This window comes from Onychostruthus taczanowskii, unplaced genomic scaffold (genome assembly GCF_017590055.1).
Source record: "Onychostruthus taczanowskii isolate IOZ18803 unplaced genomic scaffold, ASM1759005v1 scaffold75, whole genome shotgun sequence".
In the NCBI taxonomy this organism is placed as follows: domain Eukaryota; kingdom Metazoa; phylum Chordata; class Aves; order Passeriformes; family Passeridae; genus Onychostruthus; species Onychostruthus taczanowskii.
The window spans coordinates 2,298,857-2,321,499 of record NW_024505339.1 but is presented as its reverse complement, the minus strand read 5'-3'; the positions used below and the strand labels follow the sequence as shown (position 1 = coordinate 2,321,499).

Below are 22,643 nucleotides of genomic sequence, written 5' to 3'. Positions count from 1 at the left end.
CTGCAAATAAGCTGATTTCAGAGGATAATTCTATCTCCTGTATATAATTCTCTAACTGGAAATCACCTTCCAGAACAGCAGTTCATGGTCATTTTACTTACACGAGCTTAGTATAAGTTTACCTCCACTTTCACTGTGACTTTTATAAATGGATTTTGTTTTGCTGAATTATAAATTGTATGTGTCTATGCATTGTAACCCGTAATGCCTTTGAAAATCCAGCCTGGATGCTAACGATCAGGGTTTGGAATTATCTCCAAATGAGTTTTGTTAATAATTATGTTGATGTGTGGTGTTCAATACTGTGAGTACTGCAGTGTATTATTTCTTAATACTTTTGACTTTTCAGTTCAGGTAATATATATGTTTTTTTATTTAAGACACATAGAAAAAAATGTGGATACAAGGGTTGTGTTGTGCAATAAAAGATTATGATACTGAAAACTTGCAATTCTGGCTCATCTGGTCCGCAGCCACTGCAGTGGTTTTCCTCACCTTCCCTGGGATTTGAGTGTGCTTTGCCTGACTGCAAATGAAAACTAAGCCAGGAATGTGTGTCCCGGGCTGTTTTAATGGCATTGAGGTGTTCATCATCGCTTCCTGAGCAGGGGCACTGTCAGGGACACCGGCGAGGATGGATCATTGCAATGACTGATCCCATCCCTCCCTCCCCACCCACCCATTCCTGTGACCGAGCACAGCAGCTGCCCCTGGGTCTGCAGTGCTCGAAAAGAACCTTTCTGCCTCTGTTCAGAAGAATTCCTCATTTTCTGAAGTAACTTCTTTCTGTCCATCTGTCCGGCTGAAGTGCTCCCTATCTTACAGCAGAATGTCCGTGCTGAGAAAAAAAAAAAAAGGGAAAGAAAAAGAAAAAGAGAAATGGAAACCAGCACTCAACACTGTATAACTGAGCATGGAAAGAGGAGTTTGAAATAGCAGCGGATATTTTTATATTCCCCCAAGGCAGCTCCGGGGTGCTCGTGTGGGGCCAGGGCCGGGCCCTGGAGCCCTGAGGAGCTGCTGCGGGCTCTGGAGAAGGAAGGGAGGTTGCAGGGTGAGAACTCGCCACAATGGAAGAGAGCTCGATAACAAAAAAGCAGAGAGGGGCTGTGGGTGCATTCACAGCACAGCCCGGCCGTGTGCCAGCCCCGCTCGCCCTCACTGCGGCCGCCGCTCCGCCCAGCCCGGCCGGGCCCCGCTTCCTTCCGGGCTCGGTCCCGCCCCGGAGGTGCCGCCCGCCCTTCCGCCGGAGCCCAGGGAGGGACGGGGGAGGGCCCGAGCAGCGCCGGGGCCGTGAGGGGCTGCGGCGGCAGCAGCGCAGCGGAGCGGCCGGGCCGGCCCCGCCGCCCGGGGCAGCCGGTGAGAGCCGCGGGGTGAGGGCCCGGCGGGGTCGGGGACAGCGGGGCCGGCCGCGTCCCCCCGGTTATAGCTCGAGCTGAGGGTCGGGGCTCGGTGTCCGCCCCGCCGAGGGGCTTCACGCCGGCCCCGCTGCCGCCTTGGGCCTGGGCGAGGGGACCCTGGGCCCCGCAGGGCGGCAGCGATCGGGATGAACACCGGGATAAACAAACACCGGGATGTGCGGGAACTTGGCAAACCGCCTTCTTCCTTCGTGTGCAGCGCCTAAAACCGATTTTTGTTAGATGTACATGTGTATGTTCGTTCGATGGGTCTGTGCCGGCGTTAGCGGGGTGCGGGTGGCACTGACAGCTTTGCCACCATGTCCCCCCAGCCTGTTTTCCTCATGAGCTCCTTGTGGATCAGGGAGTTTTTGGCTTTTTTTTTGTAAGTATTGCCGCTGCCCGGCTGAGGATTAAAGTCCTTTAAACTCCAGCCGGGGGAAGTTTAGAGAATTTTTAAGATGCTGAGCGGTGCTGTTTGAGTGCTGTTGTGGGTGTTTGCCCTCCTCCATGTGCAGCCCCTAAAGCTGATTTTTGTTATCTCTGTATTTAATTAATTCCGTGGGTCTGTGCCTGTAGTTAACAGGGTGCAGGTGTCACTGATAGCTTTACCAATAGTTCCCCACCCCAGCCTGTTTCCCTGATGAGTTCCTTGCGGATCAATGAGGTTTTGGCTTTTTTCCTGTAAGTATTGTCCCTGCCTGGCTTCTCACTGCACAGCTGAGGATCAAAGTCCTTTAAAGTCAAGCCAGGTGAAGTCTGGAGAACACTTAAGATGCTGAGCAGTGCCTTTTGGATGCTTTTGTGGGTGTTTGTCGCTGCTTGTAGCACTGCAGGGTTCAGGTTGTTCCCTGGAAGCAGGGAGTGGCTCAGAGAGGGTGTGAGATCCTGAGAGATGAATGATGTGCTGGAATTACCAAAGAAATTCTCTCGGTGGTGGCTCATTGCTGTCTGCAATCCTGCTGCTCTGTGGCAGGGGCTGGGTTGACTGAGAAGGTTTTACAGGCTAAATTAAATTGTTTTTCATTTGGCTGAGTGTGGCCCAGTGCTGGGAGTTAGCAGCACTGAACAATTTGGGGGGAAAGGGTGGAACTGTGGAGGTTGTGATTTAAATCCATGATTGACTTACCATACTTTTGTTGTTTGGGCTCATTTTAAACTACTTTTGATTCCTGACACCAGAACTTTGGGAACTGCACTGAGCTGCTTTTAGTTTCCCAGTTACCCAACACCTTTTTGAGGCCAATGAGCAAACCAGACCAGAGGAGAAGGGTGAGATGTTTTCCAGGAACAGGGCTTCACTCAGGAATTGGATGTGCTGGCTTTCTGGACATGGTTACACAAGTGTTTTTTGCAGCAGGGAGGATTAGGAAGAGAATTGTAGCTCAGTGGAATGTTTTGCTGACCAGGAAAAAGCCCAGAACAGCACAGAGTAGAAAGGGTGATAGGATATAAAGCCAATTATACCAATTCCCGAGACTGCTTTGCATAACAAACAGATTATAAGCTTGAAGATAGTCCATGATTCTGGTATTTAATTTTGTTCTGTGGTGCTGTTTAAGATAGAACAGCCTTTCTCAGTCCTTCTTTCCTTGCTGTGTAATCTGCAATTATACTTGGGGCTTTTTTTAAGCTTGAAGATAGTCCATGATTCTGGTATTTAATTTTGTTCTGTGGTGCTATTTAAGATAGAACAGCCTTTCTCAGCTCCTTCTTTCCTTGCTGTGTAATCCGCAATTATACTTGGGGCTTTCTTTTTTCCTAATAATTAACTACTTGTGATCTAAAACTAGACCTAGAAGTCTTGCTCCTGAAGTCCTGTTAAAATGCTCCTGAAGTCCTGTTAAAATGCCACTTGTAACAAGTCAGGTATGAAGTTCATAGAACGTTTAGAAGTTTTTCTCTGAGCTTTTAGGCAACTTAATTTCCATCTGTGTCCAGTTGAGTGTGCTTGGCAGGAAATCGTGTGTAGGAGCCTGTTGCTGCTGTTGCTGAGGAGATTTTAGCAGTTTGAGCTAATCTTCTGGTTCCTGTGACCTGAACTCCCAGTGGAGCAGCACAAAGAGTTTTTAGATGTTTCCTGTGATTTGGTTTAAAGCGCAGCTGTGGTCACATGGGGGTGGTGAGACACAGCCTGGTCACTGATGTCACAAGGACAAACCAAACCTGTGCCCCCAGGCCTGGGCTGACATTTGAAGGGAAAGCACAACTCCAAGCTGAGGAAATTGAGAGCTGCAGCCTTGTGGCCGTCAGGATTGTGGAGGTTTGAAGCAGCGGCTGCAGTTTCCCCTCCAGATGCCAGGACCAGCTCTGTGGTTTGTTTGAAGTGGCTGCTCATCAGACTGTTTCTTTTCTTGGGACTGTTTTTTTAGCAGCCTGCACTGTTTATCCTACAGCTGCTGGAGCTGAAATCCTGTAATTGCAAGGAAGATGCACGTTAAAAGTGGGAGCGCTGCAGAGATAACACCCGGGTTTCTTGCCTAATCCCAACTTGTCTAATGGCTCCTGTATTTTCTGTTCTCAAGCCTGAGCTCATCCTGCCCCACCCATTCCTTGGGAGGAAATTAGCTCATGGTTAATTACCCTGCTGCTAATTACATGGCTGAGTGTTTGGAGTTACACCTGAATCACAGACTCTTTCAACATGTAGGTTGCTGCTCTTCAGAATTTTGGGGCATTTTTGTCAATGCTTCTTTGCAATAAATACATTTTAAGGGCACTTTTCCATTGGCAAAATACACCTCGATACCCTCCTTCCACCCTCAGTTTTGATGCACTTTCTAACCTACCTTCTAAATCTATTTTTAATAATGAAAGTTGCTGGCTGCTGTCTTGTTCTGAATTATGATGGAGTATTCAGGCACCAGTAAAACGTGAACCAACAGCAGTTCCTGTAAGAATTGTGTGTTTGGAGGCCTCCCTGGTTTTCTTCTTTTTTTTTTTCTGCTTTAAAATTCCATTTCTGGGAATGGCTGTTAATGCCCAGAGAGTTGCAGTGAGTTCATTGTGAACACTCTTTGGGGCACTTTGATGTTTTTGAATTAGAAGAATTCAGGTTGTTCATTAAGTGCTGGAGTGACTTTGGAAGAGCTGAATCACATTTGCTCCAGCCCAGTGAAAAGACTGCTGTAGGTTCTTGTGCCAAGTTTTTTTTTTATTTTTTTGAGAAAACTTAATTTTAGGGAGTGAAATAAAAACCAAACCAACAACAAGAAACCAAAACACAACCCAAAGCAAACCTGCCTGTTCCCAGTCTGTGTTTTGCTGGTTTTGGATACATTTAATTAAGTTGTTACTACTGCTGAAACTCATTTATAGAACTTCAATTATAGAATTAAAGCTACTCCTGTAATTTGCAGCGTTAGTTTGTGGAGTTACTTAAAAACTGTTCTTCCCAGCTTGTAATAATTATAAATTGATTGCAATTAGCTTTTACTGAAGGTGTTTATTGATTGATTAAGCAAGACCCTTTCTGTTCACCTTTGAATATGAGCTTTTCCAGCCAGCTCTCTAAAGGTGACCTCAGCAATCCAGCACTAATAAATAGTTTATGACCCAGCTGAGATCTCCTGACAATCTGCACTGCTAATAAAGGTACAGATCATTTTGCCTGCTCCATCCCTGGCAAGGCAGGGAGGTGGAAAGGAACCAGAAGAACAGGCTGGGGGTGTTGGAGCCCGTGGTAAATCGGTGCTGCTCCTGAAGCTTTCACTCAGTGCTTTTTCCCAAGCCAAAGCTGTGGCTGCAGTGCTTGTGCTGTGAGAATTCCTGGTGTTTCTTGCTGAAAAGAAGGTGTTACATGAGTTTAGTCTTTCATGTGTGCATTAAATTGGGTTGGAGGAACCCTTTTTCCCCCACCACATAAAAGCTGAGGGTGCATCTGCTCTTTGCTGTGACTGACACCTGATTTAATACATTTAATATGTATTTTTCTGGTTATTTTGTAGCTTGGTCAGTGTGAAAATTAGAATTTATTATTTTGCTGTTACTGAGCTACAAAAGGTCCTGGAGGAATGATTGCTGCTCCTTCAGTCCCCTTTATGGAACGCTGGCAAAAATGGCCTTGGGATTTGTGGGCTTGGAACAAAATTGGTGTTTCCTGTGTCTTAACTGTCTCTGTTGTCTCAAAGGTGCTTCAGAGTGTGTGACAGGGAAAGTGAAGTGGCTCTCAGGCAGAATATTGAGCAGGAAAGTTGTTTTTGCTGGTTTGGGTTCCTGGTGGTGGTAACTGAAACCCTGCAGTGTTTGCACACGTGTTCTCAGTTTCAGCTTTGCAGAGCCACAGAGGGCAGGCAGCCACTTTGGCCTTCCTGAAAAACACTCTGACTTCCCATTTTCTGAAGGGACAGCTGTGATTTATTGGAGTTTCTTCTTAGATGAAAAAATTGAGGGGTGTGAGCAAGGATGGAGAAGTGTGTGAGTTGGTGTTGCCCTTCTTAGAAGTTGTCTACTCTAAACAGGTGAATAAAAAGGAAAAAAAAAAATCTAAGTGTGGGTGCAGCCAGAAGAATATGTTGATAGGAAGATGTATTTGAAAGCTTCAGAATAAATTGCATTCAAACCAGTAGAAAGCTAATTTTGAATTAAACCACAGTGATTTGGTGGGCTTTTTTCATCTTTTCATCATAACAAAACTGCTGTGAGATGCTCTAAAAAAGCTGGAGCAGCTCTGATCTGTCACTGGAGACCTTTGATGTGCAGCCCTGCAGACAGATCTGGTTCCACGTGTATCAGAGGCCTCGTTCCCTTTTGATTTCAGTAGAATTTGGGAAAATAATCTGGACAGGCAGAACATGGAGGTCCCAGCTGGAAATTCTTGTGGCAGCAGGACAGGGAGCAGTGGGACACCTTTCCAGGCTGGGATTATCCCAAATCAATCCCCCAGGAACCACCCTCAGTGTGTGAGGTGCACTTTAAAAATCATAGACAAGAGCTGGGTGATTTCCATTTTCTCATTTCACTGGAGAAGGGGAAGCCAGAAGCTTTTACTTGCAAGTAAGTAACATTAAGTAAGGCATTTTATGAATTTATAGCTAAGTCTGAGGGCCCATTGTTTTTCTGAACTCTTGAGAGGGGTGTTGCTAATTAACACAGATATTAAGGTGTGATGAGGTCTGGACCTGGCACAGAAATGCTCAAAAGAAGATCCTGTCCCATGGTGTTTGAGGTGTCATTCTTTCCTTCCCTGGTGAATTCACAGTGTTTTGAAACACTCACTAAGCAAAGCAGTGGATGAAGATATTTTAAATGATGTTAAATTTTTGTTCCTGGGAGGGAGATGTGGTGTTTCTTGAAGTGCTTTAACTGGGATACAAAGAAAGAGATGCAAGAAGGATGTTTGGTGCAAAGCCTCTCTTCAAATTGTACTAGTTAATGTTATTTATGATCTTCTGATATTTTTTGTACTTTTGGATTCGATTTTTTCCTTTTTTTAATGTGGAAGTTTGTTACCTTCCTCATGTTTTTCTGACTTCTCAGTGGGCAGGTGGTGTAAAGGTGTTTGGAGTTACCTGCTCTCCAACTCCAGAAGAACAACAAATTTGTTTTTTTCCTTTCAGTTGTGTTAGAAGTGAGCTTTGAACACTTGCATTCCGGGCAGGAGTGAAAATAAGAAATCTGACCATGCACAGTGGGTGGTGTGACTGTGCAAACACTGAGGAGCTGATTGTTGTGTAAGCAATGATCACCTTTAGCTGGAGTGGGAGGGAGGGAAGGGAACACAGAAAGGGAGGAAAAAGCATTTTGGACACTCTACAGTTCCAACAAAACATTTTTATAATGTAAGATTATAAATATATAAAAATAGATTAAATTATTATGTATCATATATACTATATTATATATAGTATATAATAGTAATATTAATCGTATATTGGTTTATATTGTATTCTGTTATAATACAATATATAATAGAAATATTATTAATATAATAAATAATACATTGTTATAAATATAAATAATTATGTAAGATTACAATTACTTTATTATGTAAGGTCTGGCAGTGATTTACTTACCAAAAAATAATTTGAGAGGGTTTTTTTCACATTCATTTTCTCAAAGCCCAAGTTGTTTTCCTCATTAAAGTACCAATGCTGACCTGCAGAAATCAGCTGGGAAACTTTTTTTTTTATTTGTTTGTTTGCAAGGACCTTTTCTGTGTGAAGTGCCAGCTCTGTGTGCAGCATGTGACTCCTTCCTGTGGCTCAGGGTGACTCCTTTGTCCCCAGGGCTGAGTGGTGGCACTGCAAACACTCCGGGCAGGGCAGGAGCAGCTCCTTGCAGCCCTGCTCTGCTCACTGGCCACTGAACAGAATTTATTTTTGGTTTGGTGTACACAGGGGGTGCCAGAGGGGAGGGTGGCACTGGGGGTGGAGCTCTGTGGGCACAAGGGGGTTTTGGTGCCTCTCTGGTGGCAGAGCCGTGCTGTGGTTTCAGGTGTTGGGTGGGACAGAAGCAGGGCCAGCTGTTTGGTTCTGCTGCTTTAAATCAGAGTCTGGAATATGGGGCTTTTCTGTAACAGCATGGACACTTGGATTCTTGGAGTTATGGCAGTTCTGGGGTTGTGCTTTTGAATAAGAGCAGACACCTGGATTCTTGGAATTATTGCAGTTCTGGGGTTGTGCTTTTGAATAAGAGCAGACACCTGGATTCTTGGAATTATTGCAGTTCTGGGGTTGTGCTTTTGAATAAGAGCAGACACCTGGATTCTTGGAATTATTGCAGTTCTGGGGTTGTGCTTTTGAATAAGAGCAGACACCTGGATTCTTAGAATTATTGCAGTTGTAACTCTGTTCTGGTGGGTGACAGGATTTTATAGGGTTTTATTTCCTGACAGAGATCCCTGTGACATTTCTGGGAGGTTTGTGATATGAGGATGTTTTTATTTGTTGTGTCTTTGTGGTTTCCAGTGACAACATTGACTGATCATTTTCACGTTAATGGCAATTAAACATTTGATGAATATTTATAGCATTTTTTTTCTAGGACGGGCACCTGCAATAGAGGTCTCTGCCCAAAATGCTGCTGCAGCTTCTGCTTTTAGGAAATGGTCTTGAAACTGAATCAGTGCAGAGTTTCAGGTTCTTGCTTCCCCTTTCTTTGCAGAATTGTTGCTCAAGGACATGAGTGATGCACTGGGAATGGCCTGAGTGTGCAAATGCTGCCAAAATGCAATTCCTGCCCAGGCTGTGCAGCTGACACACACTGAGAGTTTCATTTCTGAGCTCTGAGGTGTTGGCAGCCAGGAGCTCCCACACTGACCTTCCCTGAGAAATCAGCAAAAGAAACAAAAAATTTTTGTGAAAACCACGTGTTTATGTTTCTCAGTTATTTCTTCATATGGGAATGAAGTAAAGCTCTCAAATATTTAAAATATCTTTTTTTTTTTTCCATTTTGCTCTACAGCAGCACAATATTGTCTGTCAGACTTTTCAGTGGGAAAGAAAAGAAAGTATTCAGCTGCTGTCCTATCAATAAAAATGAGAACACATAGCTATAAATTACGTCATTAAGAAATGTATTCCCTTAATATGCATGTCTCTACAATGAAACTATTTTTAGGTTATTTTTAGAAACTCATTATTTCTTTCAAAAATAGAAAAGTGGAAGAAATCTTAATACTTACGTAGATAAGGTGGAATATTTAATTTGTTCCCCCCTCAGAGAAAATTGTGTTTCCTGTTACTTGGCTTAAAATGACTTGATTACATTAATGGGAAATGTTAAACATGATCAGTCTTTTAAAATGGTTAACTGAGCTTGGAAGAAAAGAGCTGGAATTTCCTGTGGTAGAAAACTCTCAGTGACATTTGTGCATATTCCAGCTTCTGCTGGATGATCCAGGGAAGAGTTTGGGGGTGGAATTTCAGGGGAAAGAAGATAACTCTGAGTCAGTTACTGATGTGCTTCAGTTTGAGAAAATCCCTTTTCCTCTTGCTTTCCATACCTGGCATCTCTGGAATGGCAGGAAGGAAAAGGGGCTGCATTTACTGGGCAAAACCTTGCTGTGCTATTTCTGCTGCCCATGTTTGTCAATATTGAAAAAAAAAAAATCAGTATTTTAATATGCCTTAACCTTGCTGCTGCAGGTGATGCTGTGCTGCTTTTCTCCTAGGATGACTCCAGCATTTCCCTGGAAGCAGGGAGCTGGGATGTGGGCTGGTTTGTGTCAGGAAAGGAAGGGGAGGCTGGATGCTCACTGGGTGCTCCAAGACAGCCTTGGCACAGTGCTGCTGTGGGCAGGAGAATCTTTTTTGTTGCAGTCACTGATCATAAACCCCCAGAGCTGTGCTGTGGGCAGGCAGTTTAACCCTGGCAGAGCTTGGAGGAACTGGGGGTGTGCCCAGCTGGGTCAGCTGTGATTCCCCCTGGGCCCTTTTGGAGGCCAGAGATCCCTAAAGCCTCACCAGTGTTGTTCTGTGCAGGCTCAGTCTCAGCACAAAATATATTCTAAACTCTTTGCTGGCTTTTGGGACTTTATTTCTTTTTTCCCCGTTGCTTTGTGCCTCTGGCTCTGAGAACAAGGTGCTGGTGAGAGCAGAGCCTTGGGCCTTGTCCCCTGGCTGTGGCACTGTCACTGCAAAGGTGTGCCTTGGGCCTTTGTCCCCTGGCTGTGGCACTGTCATTTCTGCCCTGGGCCACTCTCTGGACCTGTGTGAGAGTCACAGCCCTGCCTTGGCAATTTGTCCCCTGGCTGTGGCACTGTCACTTCTGCCCTGGGCCATTTTCTGGACCTGTGTGAGGGTCACAGCCCTACAAAGATGTGCCTTGGCAATTTGTCCCCTGGCTGTGGGACTGTCACTGGTTCCCTGGGCCACTCTCTGGGGCAGTGTGAGGGTCACAGCCCTGCAAAGATGTGCCTTTGTCCCCTGGCTTTGGGGCTCCTGGTTATGTAACTGTGCCCTTCCTCCGGTGGCACTCATTCAGTTGCTATGGAGCTGTTAAATAATTCAAGCAGGTGACTCCTTTCTAAAGGCAAACCCTCAGAAGCAATGATTTCTAGCAGGCTGCTGCCAGGTTTGTGTTTTTAACCCTTCTCTTCCTCCAGGAGGAAGATGAACCTGAAGTCGGAGCGCAGGGGGATCCACGTGGATCAGTCGGAGCTGCTGTGCAAGAAGGGCTGTGGTTACTATGGCAATCCTGCCTGGCAGGGGTTTTGCTCCAAGTGCTGGAGGGAGGAATACCACAAGGCCAGGCAGAAGCAGATTCAAGAGGATTGGGAGCTGGCAGAGCGGTAAAGAACCTTCTTTTCTTCCTTCAGGGTGACTCCACCACATTCTGTTCCTGCTTCCTCTTTCCTAGTCCTATTTGCTCTGGCTTTGCTCTGGCTCAGGTTCATCACAAATTCCCCAATTTGACCTTTCCTTCCTTTTGATGTCAAAATGGATGTTTAGGACAATCTGGTATAAGAGGTTTGAAAATAATATCTGCGAGGGAACAAATGTAAACAGAGCCCAACCTCCCAATAGTTTGACCTAATTTGCATATGCAAATCTGTACTTCTGTCTAGCAGTTAGAAGGGTTAAAGGGACAGTTTTGATTAAGTATCCTCTGGAGATGGCAATTATTTTCTTGGGTATGGGCAGCACCATGGTTTTATATTCCAGCTGCTGATTAAAAACTGATTTTAGTCTTGTCTGTGGTCATTTTTTAAACTGCAGGCTTAAGCCCAAAAACATCAAAGCTTTTTTTAAAATTGTCTAATCACTTATTTTCTGCAAACCAATCTAGTTTTCCTCCTGTGATAAATTTTTTCCTCTTGTGATAAATGCTTGACCCTGAAAATGGAAGTTGTGTTTTCAGAGGCAGCAGCACAGAGGTCATGTCGTTGTTTTCCTCTGCCATAAATGTATTACACAGTTAATAAAAACTTTATTATTAGGGCAAATATTTATGCTGCCAGTCTGAGGTCATCTCTAAAACAAAGTGGGGTATTTAAGGAATTCTTTAATGGGTAGCTGGGAGATGCTGAAGGCACAGATAAGCTGTGATTGTTTGTTGCAGTGAACAGACAGGCTTGTCAGCCCTGATAAGATACAATTCCTGCCTCAAGAGATTGCAGGTCCCAGACTATTGATGGTCCATCCTGAGCTGGAGGGATGTTTAAAGACAATTGCTCAGCATCCTGAAGGGTGATAGAATGTAACTTATTTGAATCCTCCTGCACAGGGGGAAAAGAGGGTGCAGGGTTGGTGAGTTTACCCTCCTCTACTTTAGATTAGAAACTTGGTCTTTCAGACTTTGCCTCATCCATTCAAGCAGACATTTATCACAGGGCAGATTATGACAACAATGATCTATTTCCCAAAATATTCCTGAGATTGGGACAGGGTATTTTGCTTTTGTAAGGTGGGAAAGGACTGCCTGAGGCAATAGGCTGGGGAGCTCAGTGTGAGGCAGGGAGGAAGGTAGTGAATGTGCTGCTGGAAATCCTTCCCTGTGCCTCTGGATAGCTCAGAGTGTGACATGAGGGGCAGGTGACCATGCTTAAACCTCAGTCTTCTCCCTTTGGACCTCACTGATTAACCCTGAGCTTTCCCTCACTTCTGCCACTGCAGGAAAGGGGGGGTGAAAGAGGGAAGAATTCACATGCCAGATGAGTAATTAATGATTGCACAGGAAATCAGCTCCTTTGCCTTGTTTCTAAGCCCTTAAATCAGACCTGTCTTTTTCCAACTCCAGGCTCCAGCGTGAGGAGGAAGAAGCCTATGCCAGCAGCCAGAGCACCCAGGGGGCTCAGTCCCTGACCTTCTCAAAGTTTGAGGAGAAGAAAACCAACGAGAAAACAAGAAAGGTCACTACTGTGAAGAAGTTCTTCACTGCTTCCTCCAGAGCAGGAGCTAAGAAGGGTAACTCTCCTTTGCTTTTCATGCTTCTGTACAGTTTAAACTGAAAAGTTTTTGTTCTAAAAGGCAGATTAATGCTCTCTGCTTTGACTTTTAAAAGTTGGGATAGTGCTGCTTCTGGAGAGGGATTGCTACTGAAAACACAGAAAAAAGTGAGTGATGCCAAACAATCTGTTAAATAGAAAAGTGCACTGCTAAACCTGTGTTTAGGTGTGATTATACACAGAACAGGAGCTCTTCCACTAAACAGCAGAAATGTGTTCCTGGTGCTGGCACTGCACTGCTGAGGGGAAGTTCCTTGTTCCTCTGGCACACATTCCAGAGAAATTCCTGAGTCAGCCATGGTGTCACACCAGGATTTAGGGCTGGAAGGGGAATTCCTCCTGGAGAGAGCAGCAGAGAAGGTGCTGGCTGTCAGTCACCTCAACAAACTGCTGTGTGTGAGTGTGATAGAAATATCACACTCAGTGAGATAAAATATCAGCTGGTGCTGCCAGAGTGCCTCACTTTGACAGGAAAAAATGGGATGTGTGAGCAGGGTGCCTTGAGCTGCACACAAATGTGAGGCTGGCAGTGTTTGTGTGGGCTGGGAATATCAAGTTTGTGGCTGGCTGGGTGTTTGTTCTGCAGAATGTGTTACAAGCAGGAATGATGAATGGCACTGCTGGCTTGGCATAGCAATAGCTCACACAGGCAAAAGCTGGGAAATGCTGGGCTCTGGAGGAGGAATTCCAGAAGCAAAAGCAACATTAATCTGTCTTAACCTTAGAGACAATGCATGTCCTTTGTTTGAAATTCAGCATTTTTCTGGTTAGAGTTGTCCTGGTGCATGGCAGCATCTGGCTACACGAGGCATTCATTCACCTGCATTCAACCTTTTTTTTTTTTTAAATGTTCATTCTTCTCACTTTCCATCTTTTCTTTTTTTATCCCTTCACCACCTGTCCTGCCATGCTCCTGCTCTTGGTGCCCTGCTTGCTTTGGCCTTTTTATTTCAGCAGCTGAAGAGAAAACCCCTAAGCAAGGACAGCTTGGGAGGGAGAGAAATGCTGATAACATTCTCAGGGATTTGAAGGAGATTTTTACTCCCTCCTGGGAACTGGCTTCCCCTTCTGAAGGTAATGCAGCACAGCCTGGGCAAGCTGTCTGCCTGGTTTTAGTAAGCTTGGCTCTTAGTTGGGCTTTGCTAAACACAAACTAGGGTTGTGCCAGTTGTAACTCGTGCTCTTCAGCATGAAGATGGCAAAAAAGCAAGTCCAGCATCCTGAGGGGATGTTGAATGTCTAAACCAATCCTTTGCTTTTTAGTAGGGAGGCACAAGAGCAAAGCTGAAGCTTCTTTGAGCTCCACTTTAGCATTAGGATCAAAAAAATAAGAATTTTCTAAGAATTAGTTGGATCTTGTGCTGCTTTGTGTTTTTATTTTAAAAAATTCCAGGTTGCTGTTAGAAATCTGATTGTTATGAGTTGAAACCACTTCAAGAACTTTGGCATTCTCAAAACGTCTCCAGATATTTGTTATATAAACCCAGAAGAAAATTTCCCATCATGAGGAGACAATGGTTGCACTTAAACCAAAAGGACACCAAACCCCTTGGTGCAAAGAGCATTAAGAGCTCATCCTCCATTAATTGTTTGCAATCCTGACTTGTTCTGCTGGCTAAAGAAATGTGCAGTGTTTATTAATTATTACAGAAGGTGATGAAGGGTTGTGTGTGACAGAGCTGGGGACAAACCCTGTTCCACATTCCATGCTTGGACTGGCTCCTTGGCCATGGCACAACCATAGTGAATCCCTGGAGTGCTCCTGTTCTGCTGTGACAAGTGGCTTTCCTGTAGAAAGATTGAAATATTAATTATGTTTATTCTTTGTGAAGCTGATCCTTCCTTCACTCTTCCCATGCTCGCTCCTGGCGTTTTGGCATTTTCCTCTCTTTAACTTGCTTGAATTTCTTGGCTGTGATCAGCTTCTTTTTAGTTAGACTGAATTCTCTGAGAACACAAGACAAACCTGAGGATATTTTGTTCCTGGAAGTTCATTTGCTCCTGCAGCCCTTGGTAATCAGTACAGATTAATTGTCCTTAAATCAGGATTTCAGCTCAGAGATTAGTGAAGCTGCAACTACAAGTATTCTTGGTGTAACTCATTAAAAGACAGTTCATTCTAAATAACATTCACTTTTTAATATTAATATTAATCTGCCTCAGTTGACTAGATTTCTCTAGTAACTAAACAGCAATCTAGTTTGAATTTGTGACTGAAAAAATAATATTCACATTCCTTAAGGTCAAATAGTTAAATGAGGCTCATTATTTTTATAAAAGAGTGAACTCATTGTTGAATTAAGTAAATAAACCTTCAGCTGTACTGTGAAATGAGATCAGTGACTAATCATGGCAGAAATATCTGATAATTCTGCCCTTTTCTTGGTTTATTATTTCCAAATAAGCTTTCTGCTTCTCTAATGACAAATTTAATTAATGGCCACCCTTCAGCTGGAATCCTGTGGAGGATTTGGGGTTCATGCAGTGAATCTTGGGTATAAAGGCAATGGAAGGAATTCCCCTCTGGAAAATGTCCCTGAGTAGCTAGAAAGGAGTTGGATTTGCACTCTGTATCTCAATTGCTGCAGCTGGAATTTAAATATTTGCATAACCTTTTCTGTTCTGGGCACTGAAATACCAGAGGTGCTTTGATGGTGCCTGGCCAAGTTCCCTGAAGTGTGGGGCTCTGGTCAGAGGAACAGAATTTGGGTGACACAACTTTGGATTTTCTGTAGTGCTTGATCTCTTCAAAAACACATAACCAAAAAAACCCCACTAAGCTCCCTCAAATCCAAATTAAACCAACTTAAACATATTAATCCCATTTCTTTCTTTTCCCTTTGGAGTTGTGCATGCTTGTTGAAAGCAGGATTTCTGTGCATGTGAAGTGTTTTCGGGTTGAAAGCCGTGTTTGTCTCGTGCTGACCATGAATATTTTCATGTTTTCTGTCTCTCTGCTGCTTGCCTCTCACCACGTTCATTTCCACCACCTCTGTTCAATCCCTCCATTTCCAACAGCGTTGGCTGGCAAGCTGAAAGGTGGGTGAAGGTACTGGAGCAGCACAATGAGCTTGGAACTTGGAAAATTAGATGGTTTTGTGGGAAAAACCCCCTGGATGCAGCTGTCATTTTGCAGTGTATGTTCCTCGAGCAGAACTGCCCTGAGCTGCTGGGGAGACACTTGTGTTGGTGCAAGAAATGTGCAGGTCAGGGACAGTGGGAAAACTACCCCATTATCTTTAGGAATCTGCAGAATCCCAGCTGGAAACATTAAATGGAGATGTCTGACCTGGGACTGGCTGTAAAACCCAAAAGCAGCCCTGTGCTGCAGTCACTTCTAATATAAAAAGGCCATTAGGGTGAATGGGGATGTGGCTCTAAATGTTCCACTTCATTGGGATGCTCATTTTTCCTGGAGTTGTGTTTCATAATTATTGCTGTGTTTAATAATATCCAACATTTCCCTGGCAAAGCTTGAGAAATAAAATTTACACAATTGCTCATTTACTATTTACATTTACACAATTACAAATGACCAGTTTACACACCTGGAAAAAAAAAAAAAGTGACTTGAAATGGTAAAACCTTTCTGCAGTTATCTATTAGTGTAAAAAAAAAAAAAGCTGATCTGTTGTGCCCTGAATTTTGCCAGCAGAGATCCAGGAGGCCAAGGCTCCCAGCCCTTCCATCCACAGGCAGGCCAGCATCGAGACAGACCGAGTGTCCAAGGAGTTCATAGAATTCATCAGGACATACCAGAAGCCTGGCCAGGATATCTACAAGCAATGCAAACTCTTTTTGGACACCATGAGTCATAAAAGGGTGAGCTCTGAATGCCTCTTGTCTCAGTAAAATGGGGAAATTGGGGAGAGAGGGAGGAAATGCTGCACTTCTTCCTGCAGTTTGGATTTTCTGGAGTGAGGCAGGAGCCTTCAGATGATTGGATTGATCAAATTAAGATTTGGGTGCCTTTTTTTTTTTTTTTTTTTTGGTAGTTTGGGACCAAAGGATCCTGCTAACCCCAGAGCAGCCCAGATAAACTAGTCCTGACTAAATCCCACATAAATAAGTCTGTTCAGCAATATTCTACATTAATCTGACTTGTGGAAATGATGTAAGATATCACCTGGTGAGTTTTTAGATCTCTCCAGGTGAGATCTAAATTTAGATTTGGAGTGGTTTGGGTTGGAAGGGAATTAAAGATCATCTGGTTCCATGGGCAGAGACACCTTCCACAGTGCCAGGTGGCTCCAAACCCCATCCAGCCTGGCCTTGGACACTTCCAGGGATGACACAACTTAAGCCCAAAAACTTCTAAAGATAATTCAGCATCAACCCACCCCTCTCCTTTTATAGGGGAAGGGGAACTTGACTATTTTTTTAAATATTAAATAAGTGTTATCTTCATTTTCCATTAAAAAAAAATCCATATTCTTGTAACATTAGTCTGTGGTGCCACCTATGGTTGGAATGAGTCAGAATTCAGCACAGCTTTTTTTTCCCCTCTTCCCCTTTCCTATTTAGTTCCTTAAATTACCTCCTCACGAATTCTCATGGAACCTTACATTCCCTCTATTTTGAATTCTTCTTGAACTTTTATTCCCTTTCTTTTGGGTCTTTTTATTCTGAGCACAGAGTTTGTGAGAACAGAGTGGGTTTATTTTTGGCTTCAACCACTGAAGGTGTTCCCATTTCCTACTTCAGCCTTCTCAAAACATGGGATTTTTTTTACCACCCATAAACCAGGCCTGAAATCCAGTTTCAGCAAAAGCTGAGACCTGTGTTCAGGAAAATGTCCAGTTTTTTGCCTTAGAGAATTCAGAAATCAAATTCTCCCCACACTTTTTTAATGTATGGTTTCATTTAATGATGAAAATTGCCTTAATTGTATGTTCTTCAGGAGCTCAGTTAGCAAAGGGCAGTGTTTTTCAGTGTTTTTCACAAATACCACTGTGAATATATTTCACAGTAACTTTATCATCAGAAATGTCTGCTGTTGAGATATTCCTTCAAATAATTGATGTTTTTGGGGGTTTTATAGATAATGTCCTCTAAAAAATCAGAGGTTAAATAGGGACAAACATTTTGCTTAGTCTGAGTTATATAGTCAGTGCTCCTCAGGGGAAAAAGCCATTGCACCTGTGCTAATATCCATTTATTCAGCAAATAAACACAAATCTCTCACACATTAAAGAGCCAGTGTTGGCTTCTCCTATTTTTAACTAAAATTGAGCCACTATAAACACCTCTGATGACACCTCTGCATTCTCAGACTGTTACTGCAGCTGGACACTTGCCTTAAACCAAAACAAAACACGAGGTGCTGCTGCCAGCCCTTCCCACTTACTCCCTGTTCTCTTGCAGGATTTAAGCATTGAGGAACAATCTGAATGTGCCCAGGACTTCTACCAAAATGTAGCAGACAGGCTGCAGACACGTTGGAAAGGTACCAAGTTCTTCTCTTTCACCTTCCTCTTCCAAAGGCAGTGATGTAGAACTAGATTGAATTTTCAGTTCAAGCAAAGCATTCAGGAATGATGGGAACAGGTTCTGGTACCAGAGTTAGAATTGTTCCCTCTAGGAAGTTTTGCTGTCCAGATGTTTTTACAAACATTTTTACTTTTTTTTAAATTCTCAGTGGAGTTCTGTTGGATTAAGCCCTTTACTGACACAGAGATGGGGTAACTGAGAAGCATTTTAAAAACTTTTATTCTATTTATAGAATAAATATATTATATATTTCTTATATATATGTTATAATGGATGTATTATATCCATTTATGAACTCAGGTTGGCTTGAATGATTAATCTTGATTTGCTGATATTGGGATTAAACCTTCCAAAGAGCCCTGGAATATTTAATTTGTGGGATTCATCCCTTTCAGTGCCCCCTGAAAAAGTGGAGAAGGCAATGGATGAAGTTGAGAAATACATCATGACTCGCCAGTATAAATATGTTTTTTGCCCTGAGACAACTGATGATGAGAAGAAAGACCTTGCTGTCCAAAAGAGGATCAGGTAAGGCTTGAAAGGAAAAATAATTGAGTAATCCCTAATGCTCTAAATGAGCTCTGAATCAGCCATGTTAAAAACCTTGTGCTGTGCACAGAAAAATGGCTTTTTAAGGGTTCAAACCATTTTATTTAAAATACAGAAATAATTAATAGCTGAGATAATGACAACCACTACACTGGGAAAATTTGCTTTTGTTAAATCACAGCCAAAAAAATTTTTTTAAAAAAAAAGTGCTTTCTCTGAAAATAAATGACATCAGTGGAATAAACCAGTTTATGGCTGGAATAATGCCTCATTGACACAAAGCATTCCTTTGCCCTGAGTTCAGGAAACAAAGGTTTCAAACACCTGCATGAGAGTGGCACGGAAGGGTTTAACCCTTTTTCTCCTGTCCCAGGGCTCTGCACTGGGTGACTCCCCAGATGCTGTGTGTTCCTGTCAGTGAGGAAATCCCAGAAGTCTCTGACATGGTTGTAAAGGCAATTACAGGTTTGTGAGTGATGAATTCTATTGATATTTATTCTATATAAATAATAATCCTATATATTATTTATACAATATTCTATTATTATATAAATAATATTAATTATTTACAGCTTTCAATTGCATCTCTCTTGCTTATTGAGATGATTTTTGCTGTCATCACGAGGTGGGTCCAGGCTGTTAAATGTGCAGGAATTTGGAATTTCATCTGTGGAGCAGGGATAATTTCCACGCTGAAGTGCTTGGGTTTAACTGATCCACTTGAAACACTTCCCCACAGACAGAAATGACGCAGTAAATGAATTTTAAATAAAATAATTTTAAATAAAATAATAAAATTTTAAATAAATTCAGGTAGGTCTAAAGAAAACAGTATCATTTTAAATAAAATTATATAGTTTTAAATAAATTCACGTATTTTAAAATTAATTGATATAGTTTTAAATTAATTCATATAGTTCAAGGTTGCTTTTTAGAAAGAGCAGGAGCAGAAAATGCACTTTATTTCCACGAATATTACCCAGCAAATCCTGCTTATTCAGTGCCTGCTGATTACAATTGGAATGACTCCAGGACTTTTTTCCCCTCGCAGACATCATCGAGATGGACTCCAAGCGTGTCCCTCGGGATAAGCTGGCCTGCATCACCAAGTGCAGCAAGCACATCTTCAATGCCATCAAAACCACCAAGAACGAGCCAGCCTCTGCTGATGATTTCCTGCCCACCCTGATTTACATCGTGCTCAAGGGGAACCCCCCGCGCCTGCAGTCCAACATCCAGTACATCACTCGCTTCTGCAACCCCAGCAGGCTGATGACTGGGGAGGATGGATATTATTTCACCAACCTGGTGAGTGCAGCAGGGAGGGTGGGCTTGCACAGCAGGGTTTGGCTTTTATCTGGAGGTAGGAATTGCCAGCAAAGGGTATAAATTCAAATTCATGTACCTAAATTCAAATTCAAACAGTGGTTGAGGTTACTCAGCACACAGCCTGTTTTGTCTCCTCTCTCTTCCATCTCTGCTGTCCAAATCAGATTATCTATTAATTTTTAATTAATTAATTTTTTTAATTAAAGTTATAAAACCCTTTATTTGAAAAGTCTGATGCTAAGACCTGGGTGTATTTTTATCCTGCAAGATCAGGACTCTCTCTTCCTCAAACCCTCAGTTTGGGCTGTGCAGATGTTCCAGATGCAAAGTCCCCTCTGAGAGTTTTTTGAAGGCCACTCATGTGTGGAGGTAAACAGGGATTTTACAGCTTCTCCAAGAGGCATTTCTTAGTGTGCTCTGTATTTTATCCTAAAATGTCCTGGAGGGAAATTACAGAGTTGAATGAAACACTTGGATTGTTAAAAGTTCATTTCAGTAGGAGCAGAGCATCCACCAAGTGAGCTGAGCTTTGACATTCCTTCAGGAAATTAATTAATTTAATTAATCTGCATAGCAGATCTCTGCTGATCAGATAATTAAATATTAATACACTGCTCCTGTCTCCTTGGCATGTTCCTGCTGTTCCCTCACCTCCCAAACACACAGACCCTGAGGTCTGGAATGTACCTTGGCAGCTCAGTTTTTGATTTCTTCAAACTTTTGGGGAGAGGAAAGAGTTGTATGAAGTGCCTGATAAAATTAACTTCTGGAAAAGCTCATTTAGGGCATTAAAAAATATTAAAAAACCAGTTGCTGGTGTAAGAAGAGGGAAAGGAATAGAAAATGTTGTAACATTTTCTGTAAATGTAAAACTGCAGAACAGTTTTCTGGCTGTGAGACATTGCAGTGTGTGGTGATTGCAGTCCTGCAGTGATGCTCTCTCTGCTTTGTTTGCAGTGCTGTGCTGTGGCCTTCATTGAAAAACTGGATGCTCAGTCCTTAAACCTGAGCCAGGAGGATTTTGATCGCTTCATGACGGGCCAGACCTCCCCAAAAAAGCAGGAATCTGACACTTTCTCCCCTGATGTGTGCCTGGGGGTGAAGCAGATGTGCAAAAGCTTAGACCTCCTCTCTCAGTTGAATGAGAGACAGGAAAGAATTGTCAGTGAAGCCAAGAAGCTGGAGAAAGACCTCATTGATTGGACTGATGGCATCACCAAGGAGGTGGAGGATATTGTGGAGAAATATCCCTTAGAAATCAAACCAAAAAGTCAAGCCTTAGCAGCCATTGACTCTGAAAACGTGGAGAATGACAAGCTGCCCCCACCACTGCAGCCTCAGGTTTATGCAGGATAATTTTCCCCAGCTAGTTGGGAAGGGAAGGAAATTTAAGGCTTAAAAAAAAAAAAAGAGCTTAAATCAGTACATTTTAAAAGGTACTTTTGTTTTGGTTTTTTGGGTTTTTTTCTTTTCTTGGTTAAGTGTAATGGATTGTATTTATTTTAGTCCAGTAGGTTTCTATTAGGCTTTGGTGGGTTTTTTGAACTGAATTTCGATTTTCTACACAAACTGGTGTAATTTTTAAGCAACACTAGTCCATTGACATCTCTCCTGAAAGTTCCCTTCTAAGCATGCACTTAATTGTTTTTAATAATTAGTTTAACTTGAAGCCAAGTTCCAGCAGAAAAAAAAAGTACCAATGTTAGTCTGAACTTATTCTGTAGCTGTAAAGATGAATTATATATTGTAAAATATGTAAAATTGTAAATAGATTTCAAATCTAATGTCCCAAATGTGCATGAGCTCGTGTGTGAGTGAAAATGATGTCAAAATATTCATTTTAGCACCTTTCAGTTCCATCATGTTGCAGTAAAAAGGCAAAAATGCTGTTGGAGTTTGGATAACCTGGAAGGGAGAAGCTGGAGTGATTTGCAGACTTAAAAATCATCTTAATTTGCTTTGTTTAAAAAAAAAATTATTTAAAAGATGCCATTTCTTCATTTAAATGCTCTGTCAGAACACCTGGTAGCCTTGAGTGGTGCCCAAAAGTGCTGATTTTTCTGCTTTGGGAGGGAAGGTGGGGCCAGAAATGGAAAATATTTCAGGAATAGGAGGAAATATTTGTATTAAAAACTGCATAATGTGGAACAAAAAAAGGGGAGGGAAAAGAGACCATGAAAAAGTTGCTCCAAAAGTGTCTCTCTCCTGGTCACTTCCATCAGTGGGATAAATTTTGGTTGCTTTTTTTGACAATCCTGGGAAATAAATAAATAAATTCATATAATGTGAGGTTGCTGTTTAGAAGGAGCAGAAAAATGCACTTTATTTCCATGAAACATCAACGTTCTCCTCTTCAGTGACCCCTTCAGCACCTTGAACAGCCAGCTAAAAATGGCTTTTTGTGTCACTGAAAGTCACTAAAATTCAGATTGGGGTGGAAAAGAGGAGCTCACCCCACAGAAAACAACCTTTTAGAACAGAACTTTGAAACTTTTTCTGTGTCATTTTGAAATCTCTTCCAGCTCCAGCCAGCCCTGACCTGAGATTCCCAAACCCAAAGCTCAGCTGGAGCTGCTTTTAAGCCAAGTTTAACTCTTGCCATGAGAGCACAAAGCTCTCCAAGGCACTGCTGTTCAGTTTGCACTGCAATAACTTCAGACCACGACTGTGATTTTCCCTTTTTTTCTGGCAGTTTTTGGCTTTTTTATGAACTATGCACCACCCCTGGTGTTCAGAGCAGAAGCTGCAGCACAGGGATGCTCACAACACCACCAAAAAAAAAGAAATTATTCCGTGTGTCACCGCCCAAATCACTTAGTGAATAATCCTGGGATTTATTTCGTTTCTTTAGGTGCTGATTCTCATCTCCAGGTTTGTCCCGAGGGAGGGGTGGGGGAAGCAAACTTGCGGCTGTTGTGTAAATGAGAGTGTTTAAATAAAAGTTCTGCCCTGGTTCATGAGTCCCTAAAGCCCTCCTCGCCTTTTGTTAT

At 42.7% G+C, this 22,643-nt stretch overlaps 1 protein-coding gene across 9 annotated transcripts; it reads left to right on the top strand.

Annotated features, from left to right (window-relative positions):
* Positions 1-1,228: 1,228 nt before the first annotated feature.
* On the top strand, positions 1,229-22,613 carry RABGEF1 (RAB guanine nucleotide exchange factor 1). 9 transcript variants are annotated; one of them, XM_041422951.1, is made up of 11 exons: positions 1,229-1,359; positions 10,444-10,629; positions 12,078-12,244; positions 13,243-13,359; positions 15,304-15,324; positions 15,938-16,107; positions 17,650-17,731; positions 18,171-18,303; positions 18,698-18,789; positions 19,376-19,632; positions 20,611-22,613. In XM_041422951.1, the coding sequence occupies exons 2-11, from the start codon at positions 10,451-10,453 to the stop codon at positions 21,007-21,009; spliced, it is 1,617 nt and encodes a 538-aa protein (XP_041278885.1). In that variant the 5' UTR covers positions 1,229-1,359; positions 10,444-10,450; the 3' UTR covers positions 21,010-22,613. The 9 variants fall into 9 exon arrangements, with proteins under 9 accessions (XP_041278885.1, XP_041278884.1, XP_041278883.1 ...); XM_041422950.1 differs by having other exon boundaries at positions 13,240-13,359; positions 15,941-16,107; XM_041422949.1 differs by having other exon boundaries at positions 13,240-13,359.
* Positions 22,614-22,643: the final 30 nt, after the last annotated feature.